Source organism: Schistocerca cancellata, chromosome 3 (genome assembly GCF_023864275.1).
Source record: "Schistocerca cancellata isolate TAMUIC-IGC-003103 chromosome 3, iqSchCanc2.1, whole genome shotgun sequence".
Lineage (NCBI taxonomy): Eukaryota > Metazoa > Arthropoda > Insecta > Orthoptera > Acrididae > Schistocerca > Schistocerca cancellata.
Window position 1 is genome coordinate 951,714,478 of NC_064628.1, and position 20,622 is coordinate 951,735,099.

The 20,622-nt window shown below is 41.9% G+C and overlaps 1 protein-coding gene across 1 annotated transcript in view; it reads right to left on the reverse strand.

Moving 5' to 3' along the window:
- LOC126176014 (F-actin-uncapping protein LRRC16A) overlaps window positions 1–20,622 on the reverse strand; it is a 573,185-nt gene that overhangs the window by 202,382 nt on the left and 350,181 nt on the right. Inside the window, exons 14-15 of the mRNA XM_049923133.1 lie at window positions 17,396–17,547; window positions 56–198 (exon numbers count right to left, since the gene is read on the reverse strand). Coding sequence (XP_049779090.1) covers window positions 56–198; window positions 17,396–17,547 — 295 coding nt within the window. The remainder of the gene's footprint in view (window positions 1–55; window positions 199–17,395; window positions 17,548–20,622) is intronic.

Below are 20,622 nucleotides of genomic sequence, written 5' to 3' on the forward strand. Positions count from 1 at the left end.
TAGCTTTTCCTTGGCACTTTCTACAGTACCTGACATGTTATATCTTATTACAAACCTGTATCATCTGCACAACAGCATCCATGACAGAAGCAATATATTTAGCTTTCATGTTATTGAGGTTCCTGCCCATGCTCAAGTGCTTGATTGATTTATTTTTGCTAATTGCAGTCACCACAGAAGCTAAGTCTGCATCCATATCTACAACAAAAAGAAATTGAAACTCAAGTTACATAACAAGAAAAATATGCATTTTCTATATAAAAAAAAGAGCAAAGAAGAGGGCATCAAACGACGCAAAACCATACCAGAACTGCACATTAACATGCATAGGAGTACTATGAAAATTAAATGTTTCATTCATTGAAATACAGCACTATATTTCATATAACTCCATTATTTACATAAAAGAAAATTGACAAACATCAAAAAAGTAAACATTACTGAGTAATCTGGAGGACAATAACTATCAAGCCCAGACAAAGACAAATAAAAGACATAACCTAAGTGGGAATTAAAGCTTTCTTCTGCAAGCTTAGAACTAATAAAATATAGTATGAAAAATTGAACATATAAACTGAAAAAAATAATAAAATCCAAGTAAGAACAATCACATGGTATCTTTAAGTATTAAACACTTTAAGTATTAAACATGAACACATATCATGTATCATTAGCCCAACACTCATAGCTCGATACAATAACAAAGAACTTAGAGTGGGAAGAGTACAATTTTTGAAAGGACACAGTACAAGGCATATTCAAAATGCGAGAGTTGTCTCCCTATATTTAAAACTTGATGGCTCATTACAAAGTTGCATGAGTGCAGTGGCATCTATTGCTTGTTTAAAAAGTCACAGATGTCACTGTTTTGAGTCAGTAGTCATTTGACTGTGGATGACAGTAGAGAACAATGGCTTTGAAAACTGTCACAAAAAAGCCTTGTCACATCGAAAGGCTGTTAGTGGCACCAAACTTTGTATCCAGACACTCATGCACTGCACAGAAACTAAAATTGAGGGTAGCAAAGAAAAAATACTCTACTTCATTTTAAAATGTTCCTCTGGAGAGGAAATGCAGGAGTACAACTGGAATTAAATTCTTGCATCACTACAAAGATGACTGAGATAGATATTAGTGTCAGTAGTACTGCAGAACAGCTGAAGTTGCCAAAATTTAACAAAGCTCCAGGATCTCAAGGAATCCCTACCAGATTCCATGCACAATTTGTAGCTGAGATAGTCCTTCTATTAAGCATGATCTACCGTAGATCCCCCAAACAAAAAATTGTGACCAGTAATCAGAAGAAAACACAGGTTACAGCTGGTGGCAAAAGGTAGCCACAAAACTACCATCCAGTACCACTGATGTCCATCTTTGTGGAATCCCAAAACAAATTCTGAGATCAACTGGAATGATGTGTCTCGAATAGAATGACATCCGTGCCAACTGGCATGGATTCAAAAAATATCAGTAATTTCTCACATAAAATCCTAAAAGCAGTGTATTCGGTCAGTTAGTTGACTTCAGAGAATCATTCGACTCACTACCACACCTGTGCTTAGTAACAAAAGTGTGATTAAAATATGGGGTACCCAATAAAATTTGAAACTGGATTGAGGATTTCCTGATAGGATGAAAGCAGCATGTTATCTCTGATGGAGAGTCATCAACAAATGTAGAGTTAATTTCATGTGTGCACTGGTGCACTTGTTTGGATCCTCCCTCGTGTATTAATGACCTGGAAGACAATATTAATAATAACATCAAACATTTTGCAGAGGCTGCCAGGAGGGTTAACTTAAATGACCAAATCCTTTGGGTCCTTGGCTGCTTTAAATAAGTGCACATCAAGGACAAGAAACTTATTCATCTACTGCATACGAAGCAATCCTTTCCATCCCATTATGGTACTGCATTGATTACCTCACTATATGCTCAGATTTTGACTTGGAAACAACTGGGACAATTTGTGCATCGGGAGTAGTTGGTTGGTTTAAGAGCAGACGGGGGGTGGGGGGGGGGGGGGGGGGGGTGGGGGGGCCTTACACCAAACTGCGTGGTCATTGGACCCCATCAGGATTACTTCTGGAATTTATCAGCTTGCAATTTCCTTAGTCAAGTCATGCATTAGTGATTCCCAACTTGTACTGCTTATGTACATATTATCCAACAGTATTCTGAGACAGTTCCTGCACAGTATCACATAGTTTATTAAGGATATAAGATAAACATCAACAAAAGCAAAATCAGGATTATGGAATGTAGTCGAATTTAATGGGACGATGTCATGAAAATGAGACCCTTAAAGTAGTAAAGGAGTTTTGCTATTTGGGGAGCAAAGTTACTGATGATGGTCGAAGTAGAGAAGATATAAAATGTAGACTGGCAATGGCAAGGAAAGTGTTTCTGAAGAAGAGAAATTTGTTAACACCACGTATAGATTTAAGTGTTAGGAAGTCGTTTATGAAAGTATTTGTATGGAGTGTAGCCATGTATGGAAGTGAAACATCGACGATAAATAGTTTGGAGAAGAAGAGCATAGAAGCTTCCGAAATGTGGTGCTACAGCAGAATGCTGAAGATTAGACGGGTACCGTATTTACTCGAATCTAAGCCGCACCTGAAATTTGAGACTCGAAATTCAAGGGGAGGGAAAAGTTTTAGGCCGCACCTCCAAATCGAAACAAAGTTGGTCCATTGTAATATGAGACACAATTTAGGTCGAATGAATGACGATACAGCTACAGTAGTTTGGTTCGAGTCGTAAGCTTAGCAGTTAAGCTTTACCAGGTAGCCATTGCTATGCATCAGGCGCTCCGTCCGTATTTATACGGGTACCCTTCCTTTCTCACGCGCTTCGTCTGGTTTGAATCGATTGCCTATTTTTCTTTGATCTGATAAGTGTTGTTTTCTTTGTTATAGGTGTTTACGTCACTCTAAGCTGAAAATGCATTACTGTACTGTGTCATGCATTGTTTGTCGCATTCTGATAGTGCGTGAATACAGCCTGTTGCCGCTCGCGGCATGGCTTGCTTTTGTGCGCGCTACCGCTGGATTCGTCTCATTAGCGAAACAATGGCAAGAGACTGCTATTTTTTGTTACTTACGCCGCTGCTTTCTTTCATAATGATCCGCAAGAACCAAATAATAGACTGCGTATGATAGATGATGTTCTGAACGAGAGTGTAGCGAAAATTTTTCTCCGTTTGTAAATCTTTGCAGGCGTCTCTTTAGTACATTACATTTTGCACAGAAATTAGAGTCATCTTAGATTTAAAAATCTAGTCAGTTGCCGTGCTTCATTTCTGACTGTATCACTATTAGGCATTAGAATAATACGAATATAAACATGACACGATACGTATACTCTTCCGCGTTTACTGTTGTCTCACTCTAGTTTCGTAGTTTATTAGGCAGACAGGATTTAAATGAGATAGCAGCAAACACGAAAGAACACATGGAAATGTTTATATTCGTATTATTCTTATGGTGAAGAGAATACTGCATGTGATTCACAATTCAAGTTCCTATTAGCAACCATCTCTCTTTACAGGTAGGAAAAATTTCAGAACGTAGAGTTGGCCATATTGACAAACATCCCAAACAGTCGGATTTTCGTAGTACATTGAAATGCTGCTACATTCGAAGGTGAACAATACGGAATTTGTATTTACTTCATCGGATAATGTATGAAAATGCAGTGGTCGAAACTGGGGGCGGAGAAAAAAAAGCTCGTCTTCCACCTTTTTTTTTTTTTTTTTTAATTTATTTACTGCCGCAGAGATTTTGGCGCCAGTATTTATCTTTGTGCCTACAAAGCATACCTGTGTAGCGCTACATATATTCGACGGCAGAAGTTAGTTGTGGCGGCACCTTCCAACATTTTTCAGTACTTCCACTTGCTTAGCACTCGATTCTAAGCCGCAGGCGGTTTTTTGGATTACAAAAACCAGGAAAAAAGTGCGGCTTAGATTCGAGTAAATACGGTAGATCACATAACTAATGAGGAAGTATTGAATGAATTGGAGAGAAGAGAAATTTGTGGCACAACTTGACTAGAAGAAGAGATCGGTTGGTAGGGCATGTTCTGAGGCATCAAGGGACCACCAATTTGGTATAGTAGGGCAGCATGGAGGGTAAAAATCATAGAGGGAGACCAAGAAATGAATACACTAAACAGATTCAGAAGGATGTAGGTTGCAGTAGGTACTGGGAGATGAAGAAGCTTGCACAGGATAGAGTAGCATGGAGAGCTGCATCAAACCAGTCTCTGGACAGAAGACCATAACAACAGCTGTATCATGTCCAGAACTTATTGGGATCCTTTTATCTGGAGCCAATGTCCAGAACTTATGGGGATCCTTTTATCTGGAGCCAAGTGCATGGTCTCAACCAGAAGTTCCATTGATTCTGTGATAAAATTACAATGAAATCCAGACCATTAGTTGCTTACAGGCATTGATAAATATCAAGGGGGACAGTTGAAAATGTGTGCCCCAACTGGGACTCGAACCTGGGATCTCCTGCTTCCGTGGCAGATGCTGTATCTGACAGAGCTATCAAGGACATAGAGGACAGTGCAACTGCAGGGACATATCCCTGACGTGCTCCCCATGAGACCCACATTTCCAACTTACTGTCCACACACATTTCTTGTGCCCCTGTCCATTATACTCATTACTCACGGCAGTCAATCTAGTGATTCTGGTTAAGAGTTTGAGCAATGTGAGAGAATCCACACTGAAGAAGATCATTGGCCGGCAGATTCCACGATAGTCGAGGTTGCAGTTTCCAGGACTTTTGTTCACCGATGGAGTGTTTATAGGTCATGGATACACTACATAGAAGAAGCAGCTACTCAAATGGCAGAGTAGTGTGGACTACAAATGTTTTCGCTTTAAGCTAGGCGGTAAGATTGCACACTATGTAAAACAGTTCAATGTTAAAATCTTAACAGTAAATTGCGAAAGCATTTGTAGAAAAGTCCCCGAATTTATGGCCCTGCAGAAAAGTTGTCACACTCAAATCACATTTGAAATCAAGAGCTGGATGAAACTAAGTACAAAGGTCTGAAATATTTAACGAGGAATGGAACAACTATTCGAAAGATAGGTTAAATGTCACAGAAGGGGGAATGTTTATTGCAACTGACAAAAATATTACGTTTATCGAGGTCAAAAACGAGTCTGACAGCAAAGTTAACTGGATGTGAATAACTGGTCTCAAGTACATCAGATGTTTTCTCACCAGTCGCCTCATTCCCCCATAACAGCTGTATCAGCATTCAAAAAAAGTCTACACTCAGTAGCATGAACATAACCTGATCCTGCAATATTGGATATGACTAACTTATTGAGTACAGACTGGTATGTCTGCAGATTCATTGCAGGTGGTATAACCAGACAATCTCGTGCAGTAGTTCTGAGCACATTCTTCAAAATCTGTCTTTAGCAGGTAGTTCGATAACCCACATGCGACGGAAATATTTTAGATATTGTAACTACAAAAAGACCTGACATTATCAACAGTGTCAGTATACAGACAAAGGTTCCACGACTGTAGTTATGAATCACAGTAACTACTTGGCAGAAGTTCTCTGCCAATTACCGGACTTCTCCACCTATAAACTCTGCCAGAAGACCGACACAAAGTCCAATCACTGCTAAAAGCCTTACAACTTTCTCAGAACATATCCCCTCAATTCATTTCCCTCCATACCCCTACAACACCCTGCACAAAAGCCCATACCGTGCTACTGAGCATCTCTCCTGCAGAGTCTTCCACTGGAGTTTATCTATCATCTCCATAACGCTTTCGCGATTACTAAATGATCCTGTAACGAAGCGCGCTGCTCTCCGTTGGATGTTCTCTATCTCTTCTATCAACCCTATCTGGTACAGATCCCACACCGGTGAGCAGTATTCAACCAGTGGGCAAACAAGTGTACTGTAACTTACTTCCTTTGTTTTCGGACCGCATTTCCTTAGGATTCTTCCAATGAATCTCAGTCTGGCATCTGCTTTACTGACGATTAATTTTATATAGTCATTCCATTTTAAATCACTCCTAATGCCTACTCCCAGATAATTTATGGAATTAACTGCTTCCAGTTGCTGACCTGCTATATTGTAGCTAAATGATAAAGGATCTTTCTTTCTATGTATTCGCAACACATTACGCTTGTCTACATTGAGATTCAATTGCCATTCCCTGCACCATGCGTCAATTCGTTGCAGATCCTGCTGCATTTTAGTACAATTTTCCATTGTTACAACCTCTCGATATACTACAGCATCATCCGCAAAAAGCCTCAGTGAACTTCTGATGTTATCCACAAGGTCATTTATGTATATTGTGAATAGCAACGGTCCAACAACACTCCCCTGTGGCACACCTGAAATCACTCTTGCTTCGGAAGACTTCTCTCCATTGAGAATGACATGCAGCGTTCTGTTATCTAGGAACTCTTCAATCCAATCACACAATTGGCCCGATAGTCCATATGCTCTTATTTTGTGCATTAAACGACTGTGGGGAACTGTATCGAACGCCTTGCGGAAGTCAAGAAACATGGCACCTACCTGGGAACCTGTGTCTATGGCTCCCTGAGTCTCGTAGACGAATAACATGAGCTGGGTTTCACACGATCGTCTTTTTCGAAACCCAAGCTGATTCCTACAGAGTAGATTTCTAGTCTCCAGAAAAGTCATTATACTCTAACATAATACGTGTTCCAAAATTCTACAACTGATCGACGTTAAAGATATAGGTCTATAGTTCTGCACATCTGTTCGACGTTCCTTCTTGAAAATGGGGATGACCTGTGCCCTTTTCCAATCCTTTGGAACGCTACGCTCTTCTAGAGACCTACGGTACACCACTGCAAGAAGGGGGCAAGTTCCTTCGCGTACTCTGTGTAAAATAGAACTGGTTTCCCATCAGGTCCAGCGACCCTTCCTCTTTTGAGCAATTTTAATTGTTTTTCTATTCCTCTGTCATCTATTTCGATATCTACCATTTTGTCATCTGTGCGACAATCTAGAGAAGAAACTACAGTGCAGTCTTCCCCTGTGAAACAGCTTTGGAAAAAGACATTTAGTATTTCGGCCTTTAGTCTGTCATCCTCTGTTTAACTACCATTTTGGTCACAGAGTGTCTGGACATTTCGTTTTGATCCACCTACCGCTTTGACATAAGACCAAAATTTCTTAGGATTTTCTGCCAAGTCAGTACACAGAACTTTACTTTCGAATTCGTTGAACGCCTCTCGCATAGCCCTCCTCACACTATATTTTGCTTCGTGTAATTTTTGTTTGTCTGCAAGGCTTTGGCTATGTTAATATTTGCTGTGAAGTTCCCTATGCTTCCATAGCAGTTTTCTAACTTGGTTGTTGTACCACGGTGGCTCTTTTCCATCTCTTACGATCTTGCTTGGCACATACTCATCTAACGCATATTGTACGATGGTTTTGAACTTTGTCCACTGATCCTCAACATTATCTGTACTTGAGATAAAACTTTTGTGTTGAGCCGTCAAGTACTCTGAAATCTGCTTTTTGTCACTTTTGCTAAACAGAAAAATCTTCCTACCTTTTTTAATGTTTCCATTTATGGCTGAAATCACCAATGCTGTAACCGCTTTATGATTGCTGATTCCCTGTTCTGCGTTAACTGTTTCAAATAGTTTGGGTCTGTTTGTCACCAGAAGGTCTAATATGTTATCGCCACAAGTTGGTTCTGTGTTTAACTGTTCAAGGTAGTTTTCAGACAATGAACTTTAAAAAAATTTCACTGGATTCTTTGGCCCTGCCACCCATTACAAATGTTTGAGTCTCCCAGTCTATATCTGGTAAATTAAAATCTCCACGCAAAACTATAAAATGCTCGGGAAATCTACTCAAAATATTTTCCAAATTTTCCTTCAGGTGTTCTGCCACACCACTGCTGAGCCAAAGGAGGAGGGGGGGGGGGGGGCTATCTATAGAGACATCCCATTACCATGTCTGTGCCTGCTTTAACCATGACCTTCACCCAAATTATTTCACATTTCGGATCTCTGTCAATTTCCTTTGATACTATTGTACTCTTTATCGCTATAAACATGCCTCCCCCTTCACTGTTCAGCCTGTCTCTGGGGTATAATCTTCCAATAGGAGTTTAGAATTTCATTACCGTTTACATCTGGTTTCAGCCAACTTTCCGTCCCTAGTACTATGTGCGCACTGTGGCCGTTTATTAATGAGAGCAGTTCTGGGACCTTTCTGTACCACATTAATATTGCCATTCCCTGTTGCGTTTTGCCTACTGCTACCTTTTCGCGTCTAAGGAGGCGTCTTGTCGGGCCTAGGGAGGGAATTCTCTAACCTAAAAAACCCATGTGTGCACTCCAAACGTACTTTGCTACCCTTGTAGCCGCTTCCTACATTAGTGCATGCCTGACCTAATCAGGGGGACCCTACATTTCTCCACCTGATAGTGGAGGTCGAGAAATTTGCACCCCAGATCTGCGCAGAATCGTCTGAGCCTCTGGTTTAAGCCTTCCACTCGGCTCCAAACCAGAGGACCGTGATCAGTTCTGGGAACGACACTACAAACAGTTAGCTCACCCCCGCGAGCAAGGCTTTCCACCTTCACCACCTCCGCCAATCGCCTGTATGAATTGAGGATGACCTCTGAACCCAGATGGCAGGAGTCATTGGTACTGATATGAGCAACAATTTGCAGTCGGGTGCACCCAGTGCTCTCTATCACCGCTGGATAGGATGAGACCCCCCAGTAAACAGACATAGTGAACACTGGCCTTCTTCCCCGACCTTTCCGCTATTTCCCTAAGGGGCTCCATCATCTGCCTAACATTGTAGTCCAGTGAAACTGTCAGAAAAAAAGCCAGTACCTTGCAAAAGGTGGGGTAGAAGATTTTATTTTTTTAACTCATTCATATTGTTGGAAAGGTTAGAAAACCAGTTTAGCCAACAAAATTTCTCTTGGGAAAACTTTCTGCAGTCAAAAAACTTCGAAAATTTCGGACTTTTTTCAGTTTTTTCAAAATATCTCAGTTTCATTTACTCATATCGCTTTGACATCTATTTTCTTTTTTTAAAGAGCACAAAATTATCTACAAATTTGATTTTTACCATTTTTTTCTGCTCCCAATATCTAAGGCGCTACAGCGCGTCGAAAAAAAAAACAATTTTTCAAATTTCGAGCAAAGTGGCAAATTACCTAATTTTTGAACACTGTTATTTCAGTTTCTATTTGTGTGGCATAAACATATTACTCATCATGTTATTCTTTGGAATTTACCATCTCACTCTGCTGCAGGGCCAGGACAAACAGCATCATATTCAGTAACTATGAACACATTCACGTCGGATTGTGTGAAGTTTATTTGTGTTACAATATGTAATACGATTGCATGCAGGTGCCGTACATTTTCTTTGATTGACGTTAATGATCAGTTCTAAGGAAAAGTATGTAGGAATTGTTCTTTAGCGGACAAAAGCGTATTTATTCTTTGGCGGGCGGAAGGCAATTATCTCTAGTGATTGTTCACAGCGCGCTGACAGCTATTAGCACACAACAATAAGGGTCCTACAGTTTGGAGTTGCTTCCATTCAGTATATGTTTTGGTGCTGAAAATCTGAAAATGAGTATGTCTGGCATGAATTTGTGTTTCATTTGCGAAAAAACTGTGGTGAGTGGTGGATGCAATGTGGAAAAGAAAGGACTGAGCACACTTATCAATTGTAGTGCTAAACGCAGGGAGTCTGCTCACACCCATTTTTTGAAAATGCTCAGTGAAGTGATGGTGCATGAAGCATGCTACAAGAAGTACATTAATGAGAGAATGATAGCAGCTAGCCTTGGACATCCCCAGGAACCAACAGGCGTGCTACGTCGGTCACAGGAAAAAGGTCAGTTCAAGTTCAAAGAGAAATACTTCTTATGTGCAAAAGTGAATTCTGATGACTTTTTAACCAAGCAGTTAAGACTGCCATATACCAAACGAAATTTTGATGGAGGCTACCCGATCCACAAAGTTACTTGGACTCGAAATGTTTGCTTCAAGTCAATAGCCCAAAGCTATGTTTCTTACCTGCAATGTCAATTTGGATCTTAATTTGCTATTGTATTTGATGGGTATCCATGTGAGGGAGACAAATGTAGCACAAAGAGTGCTGAGAGGATTTGTAGGTCCAAAAAACATTTTTCGGTTGACGTTGTGGTTGAATCAGAGATGGTGAACCAAGTCCCTCAGGACAAGTTCTTGTACAACGAACGAAACAAGATGCGTTTGATCACACTTCTTAAAAAGGAATTTCTGGAGTGTAGCGTTGAAGTGCACCAGGCACAAGAAGACGCTGACGTTATGATTGTAACATCTGTCATTTCAAGAACCAAAGATTTTGGAAGTGTTGTCACTGTAGGAGAAGATGTTGACCTGTTTGTGCTCATGACCGGTTTGGGGCAAGGCATTGAAAACTTATTTTTCTTAAAGCAAGGAAGAGGAAATGCAGAAGACAAGTGGTTTTCCACTGCATCTTACAAGTTTGACACTGAATATATTCTGTTCACTCACACCTTTAGCGGATGTGATACAACATCCGCTTTTTTTGGTCAAGGAAAAATTAAGTGCTGCAATATTGTTGCGAAAAATGAACACCTAATCTCAGCACTTTGCACATTCAATAAACTACATGCTACCCGTGAAGAAATAATAACAGCAACAAAACAGGTTACTATCGCATTGTATAGTGTAAGTGTCAGCAGTTCCCACACACAAGACCATTTGCGGTACCAGCTATTCGCCAAGTCTGCCACAAAAAGCAAACTCAATCTTGCACGGTTGCCACCTACACTAGATGCTGCACATCATTCGTTGCGGACTTACCAACAAGTCCAAAGTTGGATGGGAAACTTGAAACCTCTTGAGAAATGGGGCTGGAATCACAGTGACCACGGTCCAATACCCATTATAATGAGCCAAGATGCAGCACCTGAAGCACTTCTTCACGTTGTTTCATGCTCATGCAAGCTGAACTGTGGCGGAGCATGCTCCTGCAGAAAAGCGGGTTTGAAATGTTCTTCAATTTGCAAGAAATGTATTGGGGTCAAATGTGAAATCATGCCAAAATTTTTATATGAAGACAGTGAAGAAGATGTTGTGGAGGATGTTGAGGAAACCGCTGACAAAATCAACTAACTTGCTGAGGCTGACTCGCTGTTTAAAGAAGAGGTCAACCTGGGATCAACTCTAGGGACAGACCCTGAATCCTTAACTCAAGGTATTTCTGGTGACACTGAGGAACCTGGCCTATCAAAACGTTGGAAGTGATGCTCATATCTGTCTCAAGTGCGCTAATTTTCGATATTACAAGTATTACACACCCAGAACTGTCAACATTTTTAGTAACTGACAATGCATTTTAATTGTAATAAAGCTACTTATTTTTAATGTCAACTGTGTGGTTTTTATACACAAGAATAATTACCTACCTAATTAGGTTGCCTATTGCAGCTAATAATAATTCAGTTTCCCGAGACAATTTATTTTCTGTGTGTGTGTGTGTGTGTGTGTGTGTGTGTGTGTGTGTGTGTGTGTGTGTTTTAATGATGTATTTTTATATTTATAGTTTTACAAATACCAGGGCTGAGGTGGCCCATAGTGAACTTCAGGTAGTGATGTAAGAATCACAATAGTTTGGTGCCTAGCAATCCTCATGTTGCATACAGAGAAATTGAATACTTGAAAGTGAGGTGGTAAATTCCAACATATAACATGATGTATAATGTATTTATACTACAGAAACAGAAACTGAAAAAATAGTGTTCAAAAATAAGATATCTTGCCACTATGCTCAAAATTTGAAAAATTGGTATTTTTTGAGGCGCTGTAGTGCCTTAGGTACTGGGAGTAGAAAAAAATGGCAAGAATCAAATTTGTAGAGAATTTTGTGCTCTTTAAAAAAGAAAATAGACGTTAAAGCGATGGGAGCAAATGAAACTGAGATACTTTGAAAAAACGGAAAAAAGTCCCAAATTTTCCAAGTTTTTTGACTGCAGAAAGTTTTCCCAAGCAAAATTTTGTTGGCAAAACTCGGTTTTCTAATATTTCCAACCATATGAACGAGTTAAAAAAATAAACTCTTCTACCCCACCTTTTGCAAGGTATTTCTGCAATTTGACTGGACTATTGGAGCTCCCAATCACCAATACACTCCTCCCCCCTTGTGCCTGCTCGGACCTTGCTGAAGGAGCGGCCACATGTCAACTCACAGGCAGAGCGTGTGATGCCACACAGCCAGCCTCCACATTGACCCTCCGCCTCGTGCGACGCGAACGCCGTTGAACCCGCCACTCCCCTTGGGGAGAGGGTGGCCCAACCGTGCCTGGTACCGGCGAAGATGTCTTGACAGCAGGGACCGTGGGTGAAGCATGAAACACCTGGGGTGTACCATGAAACGAACCAGACTTCCCACTGCCGCTACACTCCGAGGCAGCAGCCTGAAGATGGCTGACCGCGGCCATCAGCACGTTCAGCTGTTCGCGAACAGTGACCAGCTCCTCCTGCGTTCGTACACAGTAATCACACATCCCATCCATCCTAAGAAATCAACAATTTACTGTAGAGAGTTAAGTAATCAACTTTTAACTAGACTGCTAATTCACTAAAGGTGGCTGATAGCTGACTAAACTGTAGTCACTAGAGACTTCTTTCTGGAAACAATGAAAATATGCACTATCTATCTCTGGACTGTATTCAAAACAAACACGAAGTCTATGGAACACTATTACTAGTAGAAAATTGAAGCTTCCTAGTAGATGTGAAGCAGACAGCAGTTTCAATGACACTGGTACCTCCCTATACACTAACATACCTCATGCCCATGGTCTTACCGTTATTGGACATTACCTTTCCCAACATCCTTGAGAGTACAAACCCACTGTCTCATTCCTCAAACACCTTACTTACTTTATCCTAACCCAGAACTACTACTCCTTTGAAGAGAAGGTATATAAACAAATCCATGACACAACCATGGACAACCAGGGGCACCCGCATGGCACCCTCCTATGTCAACCTTTTTATGGCCCATCTAGAGAAGACCTTTCCAGTCTCCCAAACCACCAAACCCCTAGCCTGGTTAAGGTTCGTTGATGATATCTTCACGATCTGGACTCAGAGCCAAAGCAGCCTACCTTTGTTCCTTCACAATCCTGGTCCTCCTCAACCCAGTGTGCCACCTTCCTAGTCGTTTACCTCTTCCTCCCTGATGGCTCCATCCACACCTCTGTCAACAATAAACCCACCAAAAAACCAACAGTACCTGCATTTTAACAGCTGTCATCCATTTCACACCAAAAATCCCTCCCATACAGCCTGGTCATCCCAGGACAGCATATCTGCTGTGACAAGAGCTCCCTTGCTCAGTATGCTGAAGCTCTCACCAAGGCCTTTATAGACAGGCAGTATCCCCTAGACCTAATCTACAATCAGATCTCCCATGCCATCCCCCCCCCCCCCCCACTCCTTCCACCAGCCCCAAGAACCAGTCACAAAAGAATGTCTCCTTCATTGCCCAGTACTACCCCAGACTGAAACAACTGAACCACATCTTTCGCAAGGGCTTTGATTACCTATCATCATGCCCTGAAATGAGGGACATCCAACCCGAGATGCTTCCCACCCATCCTAAAGTGGGGTTCTGTCACCCACACAAATTCCACAACATCCTATTCTATTCTATCCCTATGCCACTCCCAATTCCAACACATTACCACATGGATCTTACGCCTGTGGAAGACCAAGGTGAAGACCTGCCCTGTCCACACATCCAGCACTTCCTGTTCCAGTCCTGTCACAGGTTTATCCTACCCCATCAGGGACCAGGCCACATGTGAATGCAGCCATGTCATTTACCAGCACTGCTGCAACCATTGCACAACTTTTTATATTGCCATGACTACAAACCAGTTGTCCATCAGGATGAAAGGCCAATTCCAAACTAAAACTAAGAGTAAAGTAGGCCACCATGTAGCACAACATGCAACTGAACGTAACCGGTTTGATTTCAATGGCTGCTTTACAACCTTGGCTACCTGGAGCCCCCCCCCCCCCCCCCAAATCTCCACCACCAGCTTTCCAGAACTGCACAAATGTGAGTTATCCTTACAACACGTTCTTCGCTCCTGTAATTACCCCGGACTCAACTTACGGTAATACACTGTCCCCTAAACCTTCCACCCAACATTTTCCACCTCCCCCTTGTCATCATCTCCTCCCCATTCTCATCTCCCACCCTGTTTATTCGCAGCCCTCTGCCAACTCATCCGCCCACCTTTCCCTGCTTCTCTCATTTTTTTTCCATCTCCCTGCCCCACAACATCCTGAGACATTGGACATGTTGGCACTGTAGTCCCTGCACACTCCACCAGAAAGTGTTCATCTCTCTCCCCACCCATACATTACTATCCCTTCTCCTTCCCCACGCCCTCCAGACTATTGCTTGCATCTCACAGAATAGTTGCATTCTGTCCTAGATGCTGGAGTTGGCGGTTGTTGTTGTTGTCCGCGCACGTGTGCGTGTGTGTGTGTGTGTGTGTGTGTGTGTGTGTGTCTGTTTTACTGATGAAGACTGAGGCCATAAGCTTTATGTAAGTGTCTTAATTGTGGCCGTCTGCAACTTTATGTGTCTTTTTTTATGGTAAGTAGCGATTTGTCTTTTACTGCATTTTTGTAATGGACTGGGTCATCTGCAAGTCATGAATTACCACTCTGGCTAGAATTAATACATTTCAGGCCAGCTTTTGACCCAGACTTAACAAAATCTTTGCTGGTAGTCCTTGAAAACAAAAAGCGCTGATTCAAGGTATGTGAATAAAATGAAGAATTTAACTGAATTTTTAGTCAGTGCTCGACAGACAGTAGCTGCGATGCTAACTTCCTCAGAAGACTATCCAAAATTTTGTCAGCAGTTGGCATGGGGCACCTGTGTTTGTAACTATGAAGTGGTTTCTATTGGCCAGTGTACAGAAGACCTGTAATTTCATCCATTTGTCTTTTTGTCAAATATTATCAATCCAGTAAGAGATGTAGCCATTAATGGACATGTTTAAGAGTGACAGGCTGTAATTTGATTTGAAAGGCAGATGATGTCAATGGAACTGACATGAATAAATTGGAATGGTAAGCTGCACATTTGTGACTTTGCGCGAACTTTAAGGGATTACAGTTTCAGTAGCTGTTTTTCTGTAGCTGCTAAACAAGAGTTTCTTTATTTAATATCTACATTAAGGCACAAGAAATTTACAGAAAAGCCTCCCAGCCACTAAATTTTATTATGTTTGGAGCTCAAACATTGCAAGAATGTATATAATTTACCTGACTGTAAATATAACACAAAATCCATATACCTGAACATTTTGCAAGTAAGTGGTTCTTTCTGTGGGAAAATGAATTTGCAATTCTTTACAACAATTCAGATAGAATAGGAATCAGAGGGGAATTCACAGTCAGGTCATCAGACTGTCCATAACAAGTGTTTTTAAAGTAGAAATTATTATGCCTTACACATGTTTTAGTAGCTAGTATTACGTTACATTATGTTATGTTATTCTACATGATTTAGTTTAGGATGGATAACATGTTCATACACTTATTTCCAGCAACATTTGTAAATAAGTTAGTTACGTCACCCAATACTAGTTTAGAACAGGTGGGAACATGGGGAGTGGCAGTGACAGTGGTAGTATATTATCTTTACCAACAAGTGTAGACCAAATATGGTTTAAATTCAAAGAAATGGTACCAACAGCAATTATGAGAGATGGACCTGATTATTCCCCATGGCACATTAAACAGGTCAGAACACAAGCAACAAAAAAGCATGTCAAATTTAAAAGAAACAAAATTATCTGAGATTGGTGATGTTTTACAGAAGCTTGAAACTAAGTGCAGATTTCAATACGAGATGCTGTCAATAGTTCCCATGACGAAATGTCTCAAAATCCTACAGAAAATACCAAGAGATTCTTCTGCTTGTAAGTAAAGTACACTAGTACACTGAAGAGTGAAAAGCTGCACAAGCCCCACCAATACACAAGAAAGGAAATAGAAGTAATCTGCTGTATTACAGACTCATATCACTGATGTTGATTTGTAGCAGGACTTTGGAATATACAGTGCTCAACCATTATGAATTACCTAGAAGAAACCCATCTACTGACACACAGTTAGCAAAGATTCATAAAATTTTGTTCTTGTGAAAAACAAATTGTAAGAACTCTCACAGAAAGATTTAAATGTTTGGTTTCTCCCATGCGCTGTTCAGGGGGTGCAATGGTAGAGAAATAATCTGGAAGTGGTTCAATTAATTATGAATTAAAGAGCAGTTGTGAAGATGTAGATTTCACATGTAGCACAAACAATTAACACTACCAATATTGTAATTCCTGCAAGATCCCAGCACAACGTAGTTGCAAACATGCAGCAAGTTTTGAAAGAGAATTAAAAATGAACTGTATTTAGTATAATACTATTTAATCAGTACTTTATATATAACTAGTCACCAACCCTTTATTTTCATTACATAATATGAATACGATAACCAAAGTAGAAAACTCAAAACCATATAACATTATCAAATAAATTTAATATTTTGTGTTGTGCTGTGTTTGTCTGCATCACTACATAAGACTGAATTTCAGTGGAGTAGCAGTAACCAAATAAAAGCAGCAGTTGTTGCTCTCAAGGCCAATAAAGGAACACTCATAGAATTTTTAAAATTCCATCTTGGTAACAAAACTGTCTTTGTCTTTAATGGTGCACTTCTTTCAAGTCCAGTCCTAAACTTGGATTTAATTTTGAAAAAGATTGGTGAACACATGTATCACTTACAGTTATGAGCAAACATTGTAAACCCATAACAAATATCTGTGGAAATTTCTGTTTGCGATCAGAGGAAAATAACTGACACATGTCTATATAATGGAATGCCAATGTTGTCAACAACTGACTCTTCAGTAACCACACTGTAGATTTTTGTAATAATTATAGATGAGATATGATTTTCTTCTACAGCGCAGAAAAAATTATGCAAAAACATGACAGCAGTAAATATAACTAGCAGAAGATCACTGTTTTCATTTTATTTTAGATCTGTACATTTAACAACCTCCATTGATTCCCACCGCCGCAACACACACACACACACACACACACACACACACACACACACACACACACAGTATTTTTCTTTCTTAAGTTCAGACTGACCTCTTAAATAAGAACTCTTCTTCTCTGAAATATCTCCCAACTTTGACATACGTGGTTGTTACAGTAAATTAGTGTACAAATTTTATACAAAGAAAGAGAAACTGTTAACATATCGGCTCACTGTTTTCACTGATGTCCAAACTCGAGATGCAGCGGATACCGTGCACACAAGATTCTAGCACGTGGGCACCTTGGGCACCCAGGTTGTTGCAGCTCAGATCGAGTTCCAGGTCAACTGTAGACTCATTGCATGCCAGTCCAAGCAATAGGTTCCTGTCACCAAAACAAACTGTTCACAGAGTGCTGTAGTTCTGAACAACAACAATTAAACAAACAGTACCTGGAACATGAACTAACTAACTAGTTTTCATTTACTCTGCACTCATATAAAAACAGACATACTTCCACACGATAATCTCCTTTTCTATTTACCTGCAATAGGAAATGTTAAACAATACTCTAGATGTTTGTCTACCAACAGTAAATAACAACATTAAATATAACAATATGTTGCAAGGGATAGTTGCCACTCACCATATAGCAAAGACGCTGAGTCGCAGAATGGCACAACAAAAAGACTGTAACACAATTAGCTTTCGGGCAACATGGCCTTTCTAAAAATTAGACAACATATACACACGCACATACTCATGCAAATGCCTCAAACACACACACACACACACACACACACACACACACACACACACACACACCTGGCGTCAGACTGCGAGCAGCAGGGCACTGTGGAAGAGCCAACTGGGTAGGGGTAATGAGGTGGCTGGGGCGGAGAGGGGGAGGGATAGCAGGGTATGCGTGGGGGACGGTAAAGTGCCGCTGGGAGCATGCAGGGACTAGGTGAAGAGTGTGGCAGCTAGGTGCAGTCGGAAGGTTCCGCAGAGGGCAGGGGAGACAGCGGGAAGGGGGGGAGGGGGTAGCGGAAAAGGATAGATCTAAAAAGCCTGGGTGTGTTGGCGGAATAGAGGGCTGTAGAGTGCTGGAATGGAAACAGCAAAGGGGCTAGATGGGTAAAGATAATGACTAATGAAGTTTGCGACCAGGAGGGATAAGGGAAGGTAGGATTATTGCAGGGAGTGTTCCCACTTGCGCAATTCAGGAAGTCTTGTGGTGGTGGGAAGGATCCAGATGGCACAGGCTTTGCTTTGAAGCAGTCATTGAGATGAAGGACACTGTTTTGGGCGGCGTTCTCAGCAAGAGGGTGGTCCAGTTGTTTCTTAGCCACAGTTTGTCGGTGGCCATTCATGCAGACAAACAGCTAGTTGATTGTCATGCCCAGGTAGAATGCAGCACACTACTTGCAGCTTAGCTTGTAGGCTTCAAAGGTAGCCCTGCCTTTGATGGGATAGGTGATGCTTGTGACCGGACTGGACTAAGTAGTGGTGGGAGGAGGATGTATGGGATAGGTCTTGCATCGAGGGGGACCACTCGTCACTACAGATGGTTGGTCGGCTGGTTTAAAAGATGGGAGGGGGGGAAGGGACCAAACTGCGAGGTCATCGGTCCCTTGTTCCCAGTAAAATTATTGCACAAGGGAAAGAAAAAAAAAGGGGGAGATGGACAGCACAATAACAGGAGGAAAGAAAAACCAGAAGAACAACCAACACTACTATGGACAAAACAGGAAAAGAAAACCACAGAGAGAAGCAAGAAACAGGTAGAAGGGGGTAAAAACAAGGGAGTAGATGACCGTGCCTGGCAAACCACGAGAATAAAAAGGAAAAGCCAGCCACTCTGCGACACATTAAAACATCCATCCTAAAAGCATTAGAATGGAGAACACAAAGGGACAAAGGGCATGCACTAAAACTTATATAGAATGATAAAACCCACTGTCACATATAAAACATAAAACTAAATTAGCAGATGAGGCACTGGCAGCTAAAATTAATGGCAACGAATCCGATAACTGAAGAGTCCGTTGCAGGGCAGCCAAAGAAGGACAGCTCATCCAGATATGGGCCACTGTCAGCCGGGCGCCGCACAGACAATAAGGTGGGTCATCACAGCGCAGGGGGTAGACGTGTGTCACACAAGCGTGGCCAATGCAGAGCTGGCAGAGAGCCACAGAGTCCCTGTCAGAGGCCCGCATGAATGACTGCCACACATTCACAGACTCCTTAATGGCACTCAGTTTGTTGTGCGTGCTGAGGTTATGCCATTTCGTCTCCCACAGCTGCAAAACCTTGTGGCGTAGTACTGAACGCAGGTCAGTTGCAGGGAAGCCGATCTCCATAAGCGGTTTCCACGTAGCCTGTTTGGCCAGCCTGTCAGCAAGTTTGTTGCCTGGGGTTCTGACACGACCTGGGGTCCAGACAAACACCACTGAATGTCTGGACCATTCGAGGGCATAGACGGACTCCTGTATGGTCGCTACCAAAGGATTACAAGGGTAGCAGCTTGTAGGCTGCTCAAGGAGTCAGTACACAGAAGAAACAACTCCCCAGAGCATGAACGGATGTGCTCAAGAGCACGAGATACAGCCACCAGCTAAGCAGTGAAAACACTGCAGCCATCGGGCAAGGAATGCTGTTCAATATGTCCTCCGTGGACATACGCGAAGCAGACACGAGCATCAGCCATCGAGCCGTCGGTGCAAACCACTTCGTGGCCTTGGTGCATGTCAAGAATCAAGAGGAAGTAGCAGCGGAGGAACTGTGGGGTTAACTGAGTCCTTAGGGCCAAATGAAAGGTCCAGGCGATGCTACGGCCTACGTGTACACCATGGAGTTGTACGTGAATTGACCTCAAGTATATGTGGTAAAGGCAAGGACTCCAGTTCAGAAACCAGGGATAGGACACAAACTGCATTGGAAGCCCACACCTGGGCCACCAATGCGGGAGATGAACCACCGTGAGTGGGAAAACGAGATGGTGATTCAGATGCGCAGGAGAACTACGAACATGTGCAACATAAATGGTGAGCAGTTGAGCATGCCTAACCTTCAATGAAGGAACTCCGGTCTCAACAAAGACACTGGTCACCCGACGAGTCCTAAAAGCTCCTGTCGCTAGGTGAATGCCACACTGGTGCACAGGGTCGAGTAAATGCAATGCTCAGGGCACTGCCAAACCATAAACCACACTCCCATAGTCAAGGCGGGATTGAACAAGGGTTCTGTAGAGCTGCAACAGTGTAGAGCGATCTGCACCCAGTTGGTGTTGCAAAGGCAGCGGAGGGCACTTAGGTGCTGCCACCACTACTTTTGCTTCAGCTGACAAAGGTAAGGAAGCCACGTCAACCGGGCGTCGAATCCAGTCCTAAGAATCGATCAGTCTCCATTACAGTGAGTGGATCGTCCTCAAGGTAAAGTTCTGGTTCCGGATGAATGG